Source organism: Tiliqua scincoides, chromosome 2, assembly GCF_035046505.1.
Source record: "Tiliqua scincoides isolate rTilSci1 chromosome 2, rTilSci1.hap2, whole genome shotgun sequence".
Taxonomy (NCBI): Eukaryota; Metazoa; Chordata; class Lepidosauria; order Squamata; family Scincidae; genus Tiliqua; species Tiliqua scincoides.
In genome coordinates, this window is record NC_089822.1 from 207,045,089 (window position 1) to 207,062,522 (window position 17,434).

Below are 17,434 nucleotides of genomic sequence, written 5' to 3' on the forward strand. Positions count from 1 at the left end.
ATGGGCTTAGCAGAAGGCAGGAGAAAAAAGATTTTAACACTCTTCAGTGGAAACCATTCACATCTATTCTGCTGCAAGTCATCAAGGAATATGCAACTGTATGTCCTGCACACATGTGGGCATGAGCCCAAGGTCTGAGTGGCAATTGTAACATCTACACTGTACTGTATTGTGCTTTTAACAGTGAAGCCTCTTGACAGCAATTGACTGAGGACCAAATCCTATCCAACTTTCCAGCCCTGGTGTAGCCATGCCAATGGGGTGTGCACTGTAATTTTGGAGGCCTCCACAAGGTAAGGGAACATTTGTTCCCTTGCTGAGGGGCTTCACTGCAGCTGCACTGGGGCTGGAAAGATGGATAGGATTGGGCCCTCAATTGGTATGTGTAACAGGACAGAATGTTTATTCATATTCTGTCAAATGGTGAAGTTGCCATTTCTGCTAGCTTAAAACCTCACACAGTTCCTAAGAACAGCTTTGTAGGGCAGGTTGAGAACTGGAAAAGATCCCAATAGGCAGGGAAGTTAGAGAGCCTAGCGGCAAGGTGGCTGAAGGAAAGGTGCAGAGTAGGAAATGGTCTGAGAAACAGGAACCTGAGGAGCATGTAGGTTGAAATTTCAGGATAATGGCAGAACTGGAGCAATTTCCCAGTTTATATTGATTTGGACGAGCCAGTCAATTGACACTCAAACTACTCAGACAGCAGTCCTCTAAAACTGTAGACTGAAGCCACAATTCTGGTGGACACACTCTGAGAAATGGAAATTTTCTATGCCTGCAGACTTCCGAGTAAACATGCATAAGACTGGGCTGCATTTCTTAACATGTGTGGAACGGCTGAATGAGCTCTTTACCACAGTATGAATGGAAAAAATGACCCTTGCAGCATCTTGCAGAGAAATGTCTGGAAAAAACCTCACCACACACTAGATTTTGGAACAGTGTCATTGTTTAATCCAGTGCTGCTCAAACTATCTGATGTGGCAGGCCAGCAATTTTTCCCTCCAATGTGCCAAGGACCAGTATCATATCTGGGCCATATTGTAAGTATTGTTTCTTTCCTAGAAATTGGCCATTTGCAGACTGGACCACCACTTTGAGTAGCACTTGATTAATCCACATGTACCCTATATTTTCCCAACTCTGCCATTTAGTGACTGATGCCCTAGCAGGACCACCACTGGTTCAGGCTTTTAAAACAAAGCATTTCCAATTACCATGGAATTTTCCCAAGTCAGATGCCTGATTTTATCTGGTTAGATATTTTAAGAACAATATAAAGATGGAATTGTAATCTCATGTGCTGGGGCAAGCTGCAAGTTGAACTTGGGAATGGGTTATTTTAGCTCAGTCTCAGTACTGTTCATTTCACACATGCAAATGAACTATTTCGAGAGACTGTCCCCCTTCTACACCACTTGGACAATGCCTGTCATGTACACCACCTCCCTTTCCCCCAAACTAGACAGTGCAATAATCTTCCACTATTAGGACTGCAACCCTCTGCTGCCCAGTGCTTCTGTGCCTTTAAGAGCTGTTGGTCAGGTAGAAATCCAACAGGTGGAGTTCCATCTGGAGGGCTGACACTGATGCATGAAGCTATACCTGTTGAATTGCTGTCCATCAAGCAAAGGACTCAAGTCAAAAAGAAAATGGTAGCCACTCCATTCCAAATGGGGGCAGGGGGATGGGTGGACAATGCAGTTGCAGACCTCAGATGGACATCCATCTGTCAGCTGGACTCCTGGGCCTTTAAGAGCCACCTGGCAGTGATGGCCTGCTCAATTTCTGACCACCTGGCAGCCATGAAAAGAAATGGAAACCCCGCTGGGAGGGAGGGAAAGGTAGCAGCCTCAGAGCCCAATCCTATCCATGTTTACTCAGAACTAAGTCCCATTATAGTCAATGGGGCTTACTCTCAAGTAAGTGTGATTAGAATTGCAGACCCAATCCTATGCACATCTACTCAGAACTAAGTCACGTTATAGTCAATAGGGCTTACTCCCAGGTAAGTGTAGATAGGCTTGGAGCCTCAGAGACTAGCCTATGCGTGTCTACTCAGAAGCAAGTCCATTGTAGCCAATGGGGCTTACTCCCAGGCAAGTGTGGCTAGGAGGACAGCCTCAGAGCCCCAGCTTATGCATGTCTACTCAGAGGTCAGTCCCATCAGAGTCAGTGGGGCTCCCTCCCAGGCAAGTGTGGACAGGAGGGCAGCCTTACTAGAAGCGCCCTCAGCAGCCCACCTCCATCGCCCAGCTGCCGGGGAGGAGGGCGGCGCTGCCCTGGCCCGGCCCGGCCTGCAGCAACCGGCCTGGCCCGGGCAACTCTCTCCCGCGGGCCAGGCGAATCCAGCCACCGCCAGTCAGCAGCTGCTGCTGCGGGTGTCAGGCTCGCCGGCGCCGCCTCCTCCCGCGGAGCGGCGCTCGCCGCGGCGCGCTCCCGGGCGGGGACGCGCCTTGCTTCTGGACCGGCGAGCCAGGCTCGCCCGCGAGCGCAGCTTCAGCCCGTGCCTGAGCCGGCTCTGCTCTCGCTGCCGCCGTCGGGGGTGAGTGGGGGCTGCAGGGAGCGCGCTGGGGGAGGGAGGGCCGAGGGACGCCGCTGGGGGGTCCCGTGGGCGGCGAGGAGGAAGGCGAAGGATCGAGCGTGGGGGAGATCCCCAGGAATGTGCTCTCTGTCGGGGCGAAGTGACAGAAGGGAAGGAGATTCCAGAGGAGGGATCCACTGGATCGGCACCCCGCGCCCCTGGGAAGATCTGTAGGGGGTTTTGGGGAGGTGGCTGCAGGATGTCTCTCTGGAGGAGGAATGGAAGGGGGCGAGCGTGGCACTCAGTAGATCCCACTGGGGAGGTCTCAGTAGATTCCTGTGCGAGATTCATGGGGAGGGGGAGAAGTGGCGCTGGAGGATCTGAGGAGAGACTTGATGCTGAGCATTGTCAGAGTGGAGGGACTGAAGACTGGATCCCATTGGAGGGGGTCGCTTCCTCACCGCCCCCCTCTTGAGAGGGGCTTCTGAAGGGGAAAGTCGGTCCCTAAATGACCCTGCAAGAGAGCAACATGCAAAAAGGTTTAGAGTTGGTTCCTATTGGATGTATATCTGCACTATACAGTGGGTCAGTCAGGATATGGGTGGGTCTCACAGCAGAAATACTTTGGATCCAACAGGAAATCAGGAGAAATTACACTTTAAAAAAACTACTATAGAGGGGACCCTTAACTGTTAAAACTACTTAACCCTTAACATAAAATCCTTAACATAAAACTACTATGTTGTGGCCCTTAACTGTTTCAAGCCAAGATGAAGCTGCTTTTAACATACCACCAAACAATCCTTTTATTGTATTTGTTTTCATAGTGGAATATTTGGGGAAGAGCTAAACAGCTGGCAGGCAAAGCAGACTTCAGCAGGGTTCCCATTTTTGCTTCCACCAAAGTCTCCACACATCCCAAGTCCCCCTTCGCATAGAATTTTGTACCACCATCAGCCTTCTGATGCTAGGAGCTTACAATAGTTTTCATATAAGCCATCTTTTTCTGACAATGGGTGCATGTGTGAGTTATGTGACAAGCAGAAATTCAGTGGATGTGACACTTAGTTGAATTTTTTAAACAATTGCTTTTGCATTTCCTAGTTTTTTTATATCATGCTCTGAAGCTTTTCTTATGGAGACAGGTGGAGCATTACTTTTAATTTAAAGACACTCCAGATTCTCCCTAATACACTGGTCTCTCAAGATTTCATCACTTACAGCCAAGTAAAAGACTGCAACATTTCCAGTATAGTTCTTCGAGCTAGAAACTTGTGGAGACGAAAGAAGAATTTTGCTGATTTAACATGGTTCAAAGAATACCTTTCCAACTTTCCTGTGGCCCAGTAAGTTAGGGCCTTTGGACTCTGCAGTGAGCATTGGCCATCACAAATCACATTTGACTGGAAAATCCCTGTTTGTGCTATGCTAGCTAGGAAAACTTGGTGAGCAACTGCTAACAACCTGGTTTGTAACCAGTACTGCTGTTTTGATCACACTGTAGACTGATCCCAAGGGTTCATTCCACTCTAGTTGTTTAGTCTTTACCCACAGTTGTAATAATCTCTTTGTGTCATGACAATTAGCACTACAGATGTCACAAACAGAGGATTATGGTTCTTGTAGGTGGAGCTGATAACCTTTGAAAGGAAGGAAAGCTCCCCCCCCCTTTTTTTTTTTTTGCTTTGCAAGACTCTGGGTAATACCTGGTCTCTGCAGGTAATAATTCCCCTCCTCTGCAGTCCTGTGTGCCCCACAAATAGAACTAATCCTAAAGGAAATACGTTTCAAAGAGTCCTGTAAAAGCATCTCTGGTCCTTTAAGGAATGGTTGTAAAAGTGCATGCTTGCTTTATGAGCTGTGCACGAGCATTGTGATCTCATCAAGTTGGTACATATGAACCAGGAAGTAGAATAGTGCTGAAATAAACAGGCTCAGTTGGGAGAAATGAAACAGCAGTCTCCACAGAGAGGGGATGTGAGTTAGTAGCAGATTTCTGTCTCAAATAGCCTACTGACAGTGAACTGACTCATTAATTTATTTGCCTGCTTGTTGCACAGCACAGGTTGTAGTAGCCTTGACTGGCTGGGTGTTTTAATGTAAGATTTCTATCTTTTGTTTGTCTGGCATGTGTTGTGCCTCGGGGATATAGACTTAGTATTCTTGATTTTTCACTCTCCAGGTTTGAGCTATAGAAAGAAAAAAGATGAAGGCTTAAAATCAGTTCATTGATGTAAAACTGGAAGAATTGGGATTGCCATAATAATGACTGTTACAAGGGAATGCATAACTGATTCCTAGTTAGACAGTAACAAATGGCACATTGTAGTATCACACTGGAATTTAAGTTGAAACTCCAAATAGCTCATGCCCTGCTCTCAGTGTAGTGGTCTGATGATACATGGTGTAAGAACCTTGCTGAAGCTAAGTGGGTCTGCCTCGATGAGATATCATGCGTAGACCTGTTGACTTCTTTTGAGTTTTGTGCAAGAAAGGCAGAAGTATATGTAAAAATAATATAGAGAATTAAGAGTGTGTCTGTTTTGCTGATGGGCAGCCCAATCCTAAGCTGCCCGGCGTGCGGGATGCTGAAAATGACTACTGCGGCATCCTGAGTGCAACCGGGCAGCTCCTGGCAGCTCCTCAGGGAAAGGGGACATCCTTGGGCTGTCTTAGAATCAAGAGCCTCTGTGTTGGGCCATGCAGCTCAAGCCTGAGCTCCACCGGTCCTGCCCTCCTCTTGCCCCGTTCCCTATCCCCAGAATGCCTCCTCCCTGCCTCCCCTCACGTCCCTACCTACCTCTCTGCTGCCTGGTGGTTTGGATGAACCATCGGCGCTAGCCCAGTGCAGGCTGGCGCTGGGCTAGCTCTGGTGCTAGACTGGTGCTAAGCCCTGCATAAGCGCCTTACAGCACATTTGCGACAGTGCATGCCGGCAGCAAGCCAGCGTGCACTGTTTAGGACTGAACCCTAAGAAAATAGACATTGCCCAAATAACACTGATATAGCAATAAAAAGAAAAACACTCGAAACACTGGTTTTGGAATTATTGAAACCACTGAATACATTCAAGGTAGAGAGTGTGTTACGTATGACACATTTAGTCCAATCCTATGCATGCTTTCTCAGAATTAACTCCACAACATTCAGTGGGATTTACCCAAGCAAGCACAAGATTGCAGCCTTAAAATTAGTTTGCAACACAAACAGACCTTTTAGGAGCTACTGACAAACAAGTGTAGATGCATGAAAAAAGTGTACACAGTAGTACAGTACATGATTTTGGTACATAGTGTTCCAACCTTTTTTATTACATCTTTTGGGGGCCTGGCAAATTTTTTTTTCTTTCTTTTTTTTGCAGGGTAGAAGGACAAGACAAGGAGGATAGCCCCCCTTTATTCTTTCTCTCATTTTCTGGATGCCTTCTCATCTTGATCCAATTAAGAATAGTGGAGAACTATCCTTCATTTGTTGTTGCTGGATTTGAAACTACTAGGCTAGGGGCATAAATTGGATGCACACTTTAGAATGGCTGCTGACTATCCCTACTTGGCCCTTCTCATATGCTGTAGAATCCTATGAGGAACCGGATTGGCTGGTCAAGTTCCTGAGAACTTTTCTTCAGCCTAACTCCTACCTGCCAATGTCCAGGAGAGCATGATGGCAGAGTGCATGTGCAGCCCTTAGCTCACTGGTTTTTTTTAAGGGGGGGGGGGGTTTTCTGGGAAGCAAAGGATCTTTTCCAAAAATCAGTATTTTCCTGCATACTTTGGAGTTGGGCCACTTAAGAACCAGTGCATCTGTATTTGAGACACCCATTTTCCTCAAAGTGGTGGTGATAAATGTTTTTGTTGTGTGTTTGGTGGGGATGTAACTATGAAAATCATGAAAGTACTATTCTCTTGAAAGAAAATGTTTTTGTACTCAACAATTGTGAACTGAACTCTCTCAGTTGATTTATTTTATTTATTAATGGAACTTGAATTCGCAGGAGAGAGCTGGGGAGTTGGGGAAGAGACATTCAGGGTGGTGTAGTGGTTTGGGAGGTGGACTTGGATCTGGATGTACCAGGTTCAAGTCCCCCCTCAGCTATGAAGCTTCCGGGGTGACCTTGGGCCAGTCACTTTCTCTCAGCCTCACCTACCTCACAGTGTTGTTGTGAGGGCAAGAAGGAGGGGAGCAGCTGTTTACACCGTCCTGAGCTCTTCGGAGGAAGGGTGGTATAAAAATGTGAAAAATAAATACTCTCCTGCTGATTGTGTCCTGCACATGGCCTTTCACTCTTAGAACTGCTGAATAAGGAAAACACAGATTTGGAATCCCATCCCTTAGTACCCTTTGTAAATATGGGGAAAACAATACAATTATTCTGGCAGTGATGTAGTTCTGTTGGAGAACTTAATTCCTGTTGACCTTAATTTCTTTTGTTTCAGAAAAGTAAATCCTAGAGCAAAGTTTCTTGTGAGAGACAATGAGCTATTGCTAAGCAGTCCACTTTGCTGATTTTCTTGTAAGTAGAAAGTTTGTTCTACTGGATGAACCATTAGTAGAACTGGTGTTATGTATTTTTCTGGTGTTATGAATTTTATTCAGAAGGAAGCCCATTATGTTCAGTAAGAGGCTCTTATCCTATCTTACTCACTGGAAATAAACACCTCTAACCATTACACATGACCTGAACTCAAATTATATAGTTGCTGAGAAGAGGGAGAAGGTGTGGACAAGTGTCAGCCTCAATTTACTAAGAAATAAATACTGTTGTAGAAGTGTGAGTGTATAAGCACTCATAAGAGTACTGTTTAAGATACCTTGAGTTTATATATGTCTATATATATATATATCAAGGACATGCTTTCATATAAGAATCCATTCACAGAACTTTATGGGAATGGGATAACTGCAGTTGTGGCAAGTCAGATGATGTACTGCTAGGGCATAAAGGATTTGATTATCAGCATATATTGGGAAGTGAGGGCCCAATTCTGAACAATGCGCGCTGGCTTGTTGTCGACACACAATGTTGCAAGTGTGCCATAAGGCCCGCTTGCAGGGATTAGCACTGGCCCAGCGCCGGAGCAGGCTTGGTGCAAGCCCACATTGGTCTGGTGGCGGCCAGTGGAGCATCACCTGGCACTCTAGGTGAGCGCTGGCTGGCAGAGAGGTAAGTCAGGGTGGAGGGGAGGCATTCAGAGGTGGGTATGGACAGGGAAGGCATTGTGGGGGGACAGAGCAGAGTGGGAGAGGGGTGGGGCTGGCAGAGCTCAGCTGTGCTGGATCCAGAGCCCCATGTCAGGGCTTTCCTTACTCAGGGGAACAAATGTCTCCTTCCCCTGAGGTGGAGTCAGGAGCTGCCCGCTGCTGCCCGAAGACCCATAGGATGCAGCCTTTTTGGCACCACTGCAGCCTTGTATGCCAGGCAGCTCAGGATTGGGGGATCAGGCTGTGACTCTCTTACTGTGGGCTAATGGTCTCTACATATATGCTTTTTGCCAGGCATCAGGCTGGAAATCTGGTGAACTGGAAAGCTGCAATTAATATTAATAATTTTATGTGTATATTGCACATATACTTAGTTTTTGTAGTTTTTTGAATATAAAAAATAAGATGAAACCACAGTTTAAGGGCTTAACTACACAATACACACAAATGTATATAGCCAAACCTCAATCACTTCCTGTGCCCTTTTTTCCTTTTTCAAGAAAAATCTGTTTGAAGAAGGGTGATATGGAGCAGAGAAGCTGACTGTGTGTATGCATATCCTTTTCCCAATGTGATGCTTTCCACTTCAAATTGCTCCTGAGCTCTCTTTTCCGGTAGTCTTTGTGTGATTGCAAACACATGTTTGAACCCTACAGGGGAAAAGCAGGTAGGGGGATTTGGAGGAGTAAAGCACTGAGTGGGGAAAGGATTAAGCATCCCCACCACTCCATTCCATAATGAAGTTGCTTTTCCTGGGGTCTGGGTTTGGTGATATGTGTTTGGTGTATGTGTATGTGTATGGTGTATGATATGTGTTTGGTGTAATGTGTAGGTAGGTTCTTAGAAAGGTGAATGGACAAGAGGAGCCTAAGGAAAACAGTAGTAGTTTCCACTTCTGAAGAATACTGAGGAAGGAAAGCATTTGGAGAGAGAGAGAGAATTTTATGTCAGGGGACCCACCACAGCAGACTGCCCCCCCCCACTTAAAGCACAGTGATGGGATCTCTGCTGGTGACTGCATTCATATAACAATCGGAGGTTTTGAGAGCAGATCTCAAGATATAGATTTTATGTAATGTTACCACTATATGTAACATTCACATGATGTTTTGTGGTTTCTGAAGGTTTCACTAGCTAGATTGTCTAGTCAGTTGAGAGGAAGCTAAGAGCCCAGATATTATTGCCATTCTCAAATGTTCAAAATCTTGAGGATGGACTAGGAAAAAACATTAAATATTTAATTAAAATACAGGTGGGAGGTTTTGTTTAATATTAACTTCTGAATACTCTAAAAATATATGTGAACTTTTCCTGAAAGGTGAGGGCTGGGAAAAAAATTTTTTAAATATAAAAAATGCTGAGTTCTTTAGGAACCTAATCAGTTTCGTACGGAAGCTGTGAAAAAGCATCTCAGGCTGCTTTGAGTTTGTGTAGATAGACTAGAGAAGAGGTTCCCAAAGTGTGTGTCATGGCACCCAGGGCATTGCGAAGCACTCACCAGAGTGTCACAGGATGTCTGCTGCATGGCAGCAAGACCACAGAGTGACCATGCAAACAGTGGTAGGAGGCTCAGCTCGGGGGGCAGAGCTCCTTCATGCAATTTTCACGTGCTTGAAAAAAACCCTTCCTGACCTGAGCCTCTTACCACTGTTTGTAATGTTGCTATGTGGTCTCCAACCCAGCAGTAACTGGTGATGATGTTATCGCATCACACGTCATCACCCCTTACTTCCTGGTTCTGAGAACTGCGTTTGTAGCATGGAGGGTATTGTGATGGAGGTAAGTTTGGGAATCGCTGGACTAGAGGCAGCATAGTTCAATCAGTAAAATACCATAAATACTGCAATGAAATCAACACTAATACTGTCAAGGACAGCATTTCTTTTGCCTTGTGCTGATCTCACAAGAATGGATAATGGTAGGCAGTGTACACCAGGGTATGGTGTACTCCTTGTCAAAAAACAGTGGCTGAGGTGGAACTTTTTTTTCAGGTTAAAGTGCTTCACCTGAATTTTGTACAAACATCAAAGTGGGTTCTTAAAAGCTAATTTGAGTGAAAATTGTTATGGGAACTACCTACCGAAAATGTATATGCAGACTTATGAGGAAGCAGTTTGCTTCAACACTGTCTTATCTTTGTTCTCTCTTGTTATTAGTTGGTATCTGTTGTTGGACGCACCAGAAGCCATGGCGGACTGGCTGCTCATTGGATTATTTGCTGCACTGGTGGTGCTTCTGCTGCTGACGCTCTTTGGCTTTGCTGTTTATTCGGGGCTCTTCTCAGAAGTGGTGGTGAGTGCTGGTTCGCCTCCCTTCAGCAACCTCACTGTGGCATACAAATTCCAAGTGGGACCTTATGGTGATTGTGGAAGGCTGTTTACGGAGGGCTGCAGCATCTCTCCAAAGCTGTACTCTATTGCTGTCTACTATGACAGTCCTCACACGGTAAGTCACAGAGGGAGCTCCTTTTTGGTTTCTATATATCACTTCTAGCACAACTATGGCTTGTGGAGAACCTCTTTTCTGATTGGTTAGACCTTAAGTAGCTCATGGGGTGTTGTGATGTTTACAACATGGGGTCTTGTGAACTTGGCATGAGGCTTCCAAGCAGGCTCCATGACTAGGGGCCATTTGTTGTGCTACCACAGGCCTTGACAAAATGGTCTAAGTTTAAGGAAACTTATATTGTGCAATAGGAATAAATTATGAATGTTAAGTTCCTTTTTTCCATGCCATATGACTTCCATGCTTTATTTTGATGAAATCTTCAGGGGGCCCCCATATCTGTGGATCCTGTATCTGCAGATTGGGTCCACGCCCCCATGTGTGCTTCCAGGCTGCCCCTTCCAGATGTCTGTCAGCCTCTGCTGGGCTCAAACTGAGCCCTAGAACTTAAAAAACATCACTTCTTGTTTCTTTGTGAAACTGGGTGACGTTTTTAATGCCTTATAATACATTAAGGGTGAGTTGATCAGCCTCTGCTTACCTTCTTGGTGATTTAGCAGTATGATCATACACTTTGTGTAGATTGTACTTAACATATTACAAACCTAATCCTGCATACAAATGATGTGTTGTATTTTTGTTTTCTGATTATACGTGTTTTTGAACAAATAAATTTATAACTGAAGATTGTATGATTATTTTTTTACTTTTGGAACTGTTCAGTTGGCACAGCTCTTCCTATCCCTGGCAGAAAAAGATGCATCTGTTGAATTTCTGACTATTATTAAAAGCACAAAATGCTTAACCAGACCCACAGGTATACACATTTGGTCCCTGTTGCATATATGAAACATTGGGCAGAAATGGCTTTAAAAAAAGGTTGTAAGTGTAGATACTTTGGATCTTTTGGGGCCTGTTGGGGAAAGGTGGCAGGTTAGGGGATCAGATATGTAGACATCTATTCATATACAGTTGTGTGTCGTTTAACGATGTTCCGAGCAGCGATGGGCAGCATATGCGACAGCCGCCGCTGGTCCCTGTTCACACCCCCCAAGCCTCTGAAGCTGAAAGGAAGCTGTGCTCCCCTCACCTCCAGGGGCTTTTCTGAGCCCTGCAGAGGCAGCACATGTCCATGCGCTGCCTCTGTGAGGCTCAGAATGACCAAAACTGGTGGGAAAATGTCATTTACGGTTTCCATTGGGAAGTCAGAAGTCACGTCTTTTCCCTGATTTCTGCCATTCTGAGCCTTGCAGAGGCAGCGTGTGGAGACACGCTGCCTCTGTGGGGCTCAGAAAAGCCTCCGGAGGGGAGGGGAGCATAGCTTCCCCTTGGCTTTGGAGGCTTTGCTTAATGCCAAGCTTCACTTGACAACGGGGGTGAAAATGCATCCCTTTTGTTAAATGATACACGACTGTATATCACAGTATAATGTAGATAGTTACTAAAATGCTAATGCATCCTTAATGCAGACCAGTTAAGTTTGTTACCTTGAAATAGGTGTTCCTGTGGGTGTCTGTGGCTGCTACAGCATTTTTCTCATTTTGAACTTTGCCTCTTCCTGGGCACTGACAAGTGGTGCTATCATGATGTGTTACCGGCAGTTTTAGTAAAATATAACATTTGTGTGCAAGAGTTTGTATGTCCATTTCTTTCCTCATAAGACCTTTTCCTTGCAGCTGTCCGCCTTCTGCTTTTCATTTCAGTTCGGGCTGTAACGTGGATTTCGTCACTGGCTGCCATCCAGAGAATTGCACAACTAGTCCCATGTGCCAGGCAGGCCTTTGACTTAAAAACAAAACAGTCTTTTGAAACTTGGCTGAGTTTGGCAGCAATTTGTGGTGCAGTGTAGGGGGCTGCTAACGTCCAGTTGGGCACATGTACACCTTAACACATCCCTAAAGACCTATGCTGATTATGGACATGATGTTCTTATAGAGGCAAAGTGTTGCTGATCATGGACTGGTCCAGAATGATTCACTGCAGATAGTTCTCTAAAATTCAGCTTTGCCAAAAGGATGTGTGGCTGTGTGTGGTCTGTAGGTTTACTATTACATCAGTTCAACTCCTGTAACCTTCTGCTCTAATCTGTTGTAGAAGCAAACTTCTGCAGATCAGAGACCCCACCTGTTGCATTGACTTGGACTTTTATACTGGAGCATAGACCTAAGGAGGCAGGGAAACTGGGCAGCGGTAGCAATGTGTCATATGCTTCAGCTAATACCAATTTGATGACTCAACACCCATGACTCCAAATCTGAGCAAGAAGTCATTCAGTCTGCAACAGATTCAGATATTCAAATGTCCCACTCTCCTTCTCTTTTCTGGTATTTGCAGACAGGGATAGGAAAATCCATCGGGGCTTGACTCAAATTGAGTCTAAAGTCACCGCCCCCCTGTGACTCGACTTGAAAAAGAGTCATCATGGGGGCACTTTCCAAGTCACCCTTTAGTGACTCTAAAAGACTCGAGTTGAGTTGCTCCCACCTTTAAAAACCCTGCCATGGAAAAAATGCGGCTGCTCCTATGCTCTGTGTGTGTGTCGGAGTTCTCTTTAACTACTTGACTGCTGCCCTGTCCCATCTGTAAACAGGTTGGGAGGGGGTGGGAGGGACTATGTGAGAGTGTGAATAGAAGAGGCAAGAGGGAGGTGAGTCACATGCAGTAGCTGTGAGGCTTACCATGATGACCCGATCCTTTGCAGCCCTACTCTGAAGTAGTCGCACTGCACCTGGTCATTCACTGAGGCTTCCCTCTCCCCTCCAGCCATGTGGTGCAAAGTGTGATTGTTATAAACTTCCTCCTCCCCCTCCCTAGCTTCTCAAGTCAATTGTAAGGCAAGAACCCCCTAAGCTCCTCCTCCTGCCCTCCCTCAGCCAATGAAAATATCAGAATGCCCATCCTTTGTCCAATGATCATCATCCATTCCTTCCTTCCTATCAGAGATGGAAAAAGAGAGCCCAGTCCCACCTTCCTCCATTCATTGCAAGAGGAAAGTTAACCCTTCCTTGCCTCCTCACTGGAACTTTTCAGCTACTTGCCTGGTTGGAATGCTGGCCCCACGAGGTTTTTCATGCTGCAAAAACAGTAAGCAAGCACACCCAGACACAGGGAGACTCAAATCAGCCTCAGCATGTCTAGGGATGAGTGCTGAGTCAGGGAGTCCCTGACTCGAGTGTTTTTCTTAATCTTCCATGCATGCAACTCACAAGTCACCCAAAATCACACATTTTTGTGACTAGAGTTCAGGACACTGACTTGAGTTCCCAACCCTGCAGATACACAAATTCTTGGGTTCAAGGATTTTTTAAAAAGTGGTTTCTGAAGTATATGAATCAGGGTTTCAGGATTTTGCCTGAATCGGAATTTTGCCTGAAGAGCAGAATAGGGTAACCCTTTGATGAACCCTTTGATATTACCTGTACAGGTAATATGCTCAAATACTATCTTCCACAGGGCCAGTGAGAGCTGGTATTAGGCCTGATGAAAGATTCTTGATTGGGCCCCTTCCTAAATTTGTTTTGTACTGTACAGCTTGTTTTGTTGTGGCCCAGGCCCTGGAGATTCTCCCCTCCCGCGCCCAGGCCTGATCCCCCAAATCTGGCAGGGCAGAATGAGTCACGGTTGCGATTAGGATTTAAACACATTTCTTAATTAAATGTATTCATATACTGTATCTGTACTATACCTTTCTTTTACAAGGAAAGCAAGAAAACATATCTCCCTCTTTATATGTACGCTCCCCCCAATAAATCATAAATAATATAAAATACAATAGCTCTTATAAAACAATCAGGTACAAGCTATCTAGTTCAATAGCTGATTATCTAAATGTCTCTACTGCTTGCTAAAAGACTGTAATAAATGGCCTCTGGTGGCTTTTTGAGAGAAGGGCAGCCCAATCCTAACCTGTGCTTGAATAGGCAGGCTGGCCTGGCCTGGCCTGGCCTGGCCTGCACTATATCCAGTGCAGATTTGGAGGGAGTTCAACTTGGAATAAAGGGGACTTATGTCCCCTTACTTATGCCCCAGTCACTGCAATGGGGCTACTTGGATCTGTGCCAGCAAAATAACTGAAGCAGATCCAAGCAGCCCGGTGTAATGACGGGCTGCTCAGAAGGGCGGTTAGAATCCGACCTAAGCCAGATGCCGCCCACTGGTCCACCCATCCCTACCCTGAAACACTCCCGCTCTGCCTCCCCTTGCCCACCCCAAACCCTTGCACCTGCCTCCCCAGGCCAGGCAAAGTTACCGTGTGCCAGTCTGGATCCGGCAGGAGAAGGCCGGTGTGCATTCTTCGGCTGGTGTGGCCTGCTCCAAATCGTAGAAAAAGTGCTTTACGGCAATTTTGTGGCACTCCCAGGGCAGCGTAAGTGATTTTTGCCGGCCAAGCGCAAGCTTAGGATTGAGCTCAGAGTTCCATAACAAATGTCTTGAAGGGGTATGTGATTCTTGGTTTATTCTCTTCAAGTTTTGAGACATTTAGCAAACACTGCAAACGTATTTGGTTTTCCTTATCAGTGTTGAGTGCTAGAAACATGACTCTTTTTGAAAACAAAAAATAAGAGTGAGATCTCCGGATTCTGTTATATCATAGCTATTGCATTTTTCATTGCAGGCCATCCTTCGCAGTATGACCTTAGTCTTGTCGATTTTTGATTTCTTGCACAAGGCTAGAAGGTGAAATTTTTTGGGGAAAAAAATATCTGTATGTAGAAAGGAGCCAGGCAGCCAAGGCACCTGATGGAATGACCTTCTTTACTAACCATGTTGTTTGTGTTATAAATACAAAGCGCTTACAGAGAGACCAGCTCTTCTGCCTTCTGCAAAAGGAGAGTGTCTATCCCTGGAATTACCCTATTTTACTCGATCAGAATAATATGATTCTCTAGTGTAAGTTAAAGAATGAGGAAGCAAAATGTCACTGGGCTTTATTCTAAACCAGTGTTTAGTTGAAACTTGCCAGGAAAGTTTCCAAACAGGAGACGCTGGCACCTGCACGTTTCTCCTGCACGTGGCATTTGTGTCCTCCTCCCCCAATTTTCTGGCTCCTGTGCTGTAATCCCTGCATTGACTACAGCCTGCTTTCCAAATGCAGTAATGCTTAACTGGTGCCTTACTACTAAAATTCTATTTATAATTGAACGTTGCCTTCTCCTGCACCAGTTCTTTTCTAGAGATCAAATACCACCCAACCAGTGTGTACTGATGTGAAGCACTTTTTTGGATTGGGACCCAATTGTGCTCCCCTATAATTCACGTTTGGGGTGCGCTCCTTCTAGTTGTTCTGTAAGACCTTCTACAATTGTGGCCAAATGAGAGGGTTATTTACTGACAACCGTCCCTACCTAGAATCTCTCTGCCACATTTTTGTTCTAGGGATACTTGCACCAACTGTGTTCATCTACTGTCATGTTGGATGATCTGTCTGCATATTCAGCGCAAAGAGTCTTCTTGCCACTCTTTCTCAAGCTGCCGTGTTGTGCAGCATTCTTTTGCATCTCTGCATCTAATGAAAGATGGTCCAGCAGGCTGCTGTTTGCCCCCAGACTGTTCAGGACTTTTTTGAGTATTCCAACTGCAACTGAATAGCTTTGAGGGGCAGAAAGCACTTGTGTTCAGCTGGGGTGCTCTAAAATACCTGATTTGATAAGTTGCTGCCTCTTGCTTTCCCTGCCCTGATTAAGACATGTGCGTGCATGTGCATGCAATACCGAAGGGATGGCACTAGCGGTGGAGGGAGGTGGCTGTGTGTGCTTTGATAGATGCAGTCTCAGGATCCTTGGGCCAGAAAATACCCCTCCTTGCATATTTGGAAGAGCTGTTGCTGCTGCCATCTCATTTTTGTTTGAACATGGGGACCAGGGAATTGCAAACCAAGGTGCAAGCTGAATTGAGGGAGGGGGCCTACACCCACTGGGCTGTAGCCTCTTTAATTCTGCTTGCTGTCATTTAAGCAAGCGTGTTCCTATGTTCAGGCAAAGTGTGTCTAAATCACAAACATAAATAAGTTTAATAGTAATTATCCCTCTCCAGATAGTGGTAGAAATGGTTGTGCAGTGAGGGAGGGATAGGGATTTCTAGCCAAGAATTTCCAGCATGTTCAACGAATTAGGTTTCCCAGGATTCTTTGGGGAGGACATGATAGTTAAACTAGTAGATTGTAGATATGTTCTCTGGTCTTGATTTCAGTTTTCTCTTGGTGTGTTTAGGGCTCATATCCTCCTGATGGTGGGAAAGAGCCCTTCACTTCTAGGACACTTTGATTCACAAGATGATTTGTAACCCTAGGGTACAAAGAGCAGCTGTGCTGAGCTGTTTCTATTTCTGTAGGGCAGATGGGAGGGCGTCCCCAGGGACGGGCCACACCAAATCCTTTGAGCTGCAGACAAAGGTCTTCCTCTTTTGCATTCTTCTGCAAGTGACAGCAAAACTGCACTGTGGGGGAGATTCTCATTAGTTAAAATGGCACTGGGATGATTTTCCTCTGCATAAATTGGCTTCTAGTTTATATAAACTTATAGCCCACTCTATCCCCAAGACTCAGACTGGTTACCAGCAGTTTCTTATCATTTTCACTCTCAAAACTATCCCAAGAAATAAGCATAGAATGCTAGAGTTGGAAAGAATCTTGGAGGTCATACAATCTAACCCTCTGCTCAGTGTAGGCAACTACTACAGCATTCCCGATACGTGGCCATCCAGCCACTGCTTTAGAACCACCAATGAAGGAGAGTCCTCAGCTGCATGGGGCAGACTGTTCTGGTGCCAGACAGCTCTTACAGTTAGGAAATTCTTCATGATATATAGTCTAAATCTTCCCTGCAGTTTTATCTAATTGCTTCTAGTCCTACCTAAACAGACATCAGGTTCTCCCCTTCTTCTGTATGGCAGCCCTTCAGATACTTGAGGGCATTGTCTCACTAGTGCAGAATGAAGTGGAACTCTTGCCTCTCAGGATCTGGTGAGTGGTTTGGTGCATGTGGCAGTGGCTCTGGGTGGCTCTGGGAGGTCCATGGGTGCCAGTAAGTTGGTGGTGGGGAGGAGGAGGTTTGTGGTTGTTCTGAGGTGAATCAGAGGAGGGCAGGGTTGGAAAGCAGGCCAGAGGAGGAGGATCTTGGCAGCAGTCACACACACTGCATCAATTCCCCCAGCAAAATGACTGGAACATGTCTGATGATACTCGAAGGTGATCAGGCAGCCTACTGGGGACCTCCAGGCTGAACCTCTTCCAGGCTGTCTGATCACCCCCCCCCCCACTGTAGCATG

The 17,434-nt window shown here is 45.7% G+C and overlaps 1 protein-coding gene across 3 annotated transcripts in view; it reads left to right on the top strand.

The window, feature by feature from the left end:
* The first annotated feature begins 2,475 nt into the window (after window positions 1-2,475).
* TEX264 (testis expressed 264, ER-phagy receptor) overlaps window positions 2,476-17,434 on the top strand; it is a 179,923-nt gene continuing 164,964 nt past the window's right edge. For 2 of the 3 annotated variants that reach the window (XM_066616612.1, XM_066616614.1), the window contains exons 1-2: window positions 2,476-2,545; window positions 9,880-10,168. In XM_066616612.1, coding sequence (XP_066472709.1) covers window positions 9,911-10,168 — 258 coding nt within the window. In that variant the 5' untranslated portion in view covers window positions 2,476-2,545; window positions 9,880-9,910. Of the gene's footprint in view, window positions 2,546-6,956; window positions 7,035-9,879; window positions 10,169-17,434 lie in introns of those variants that run through there. The other variant, XM_066616613.1, reaches the window with a different exon arrangement.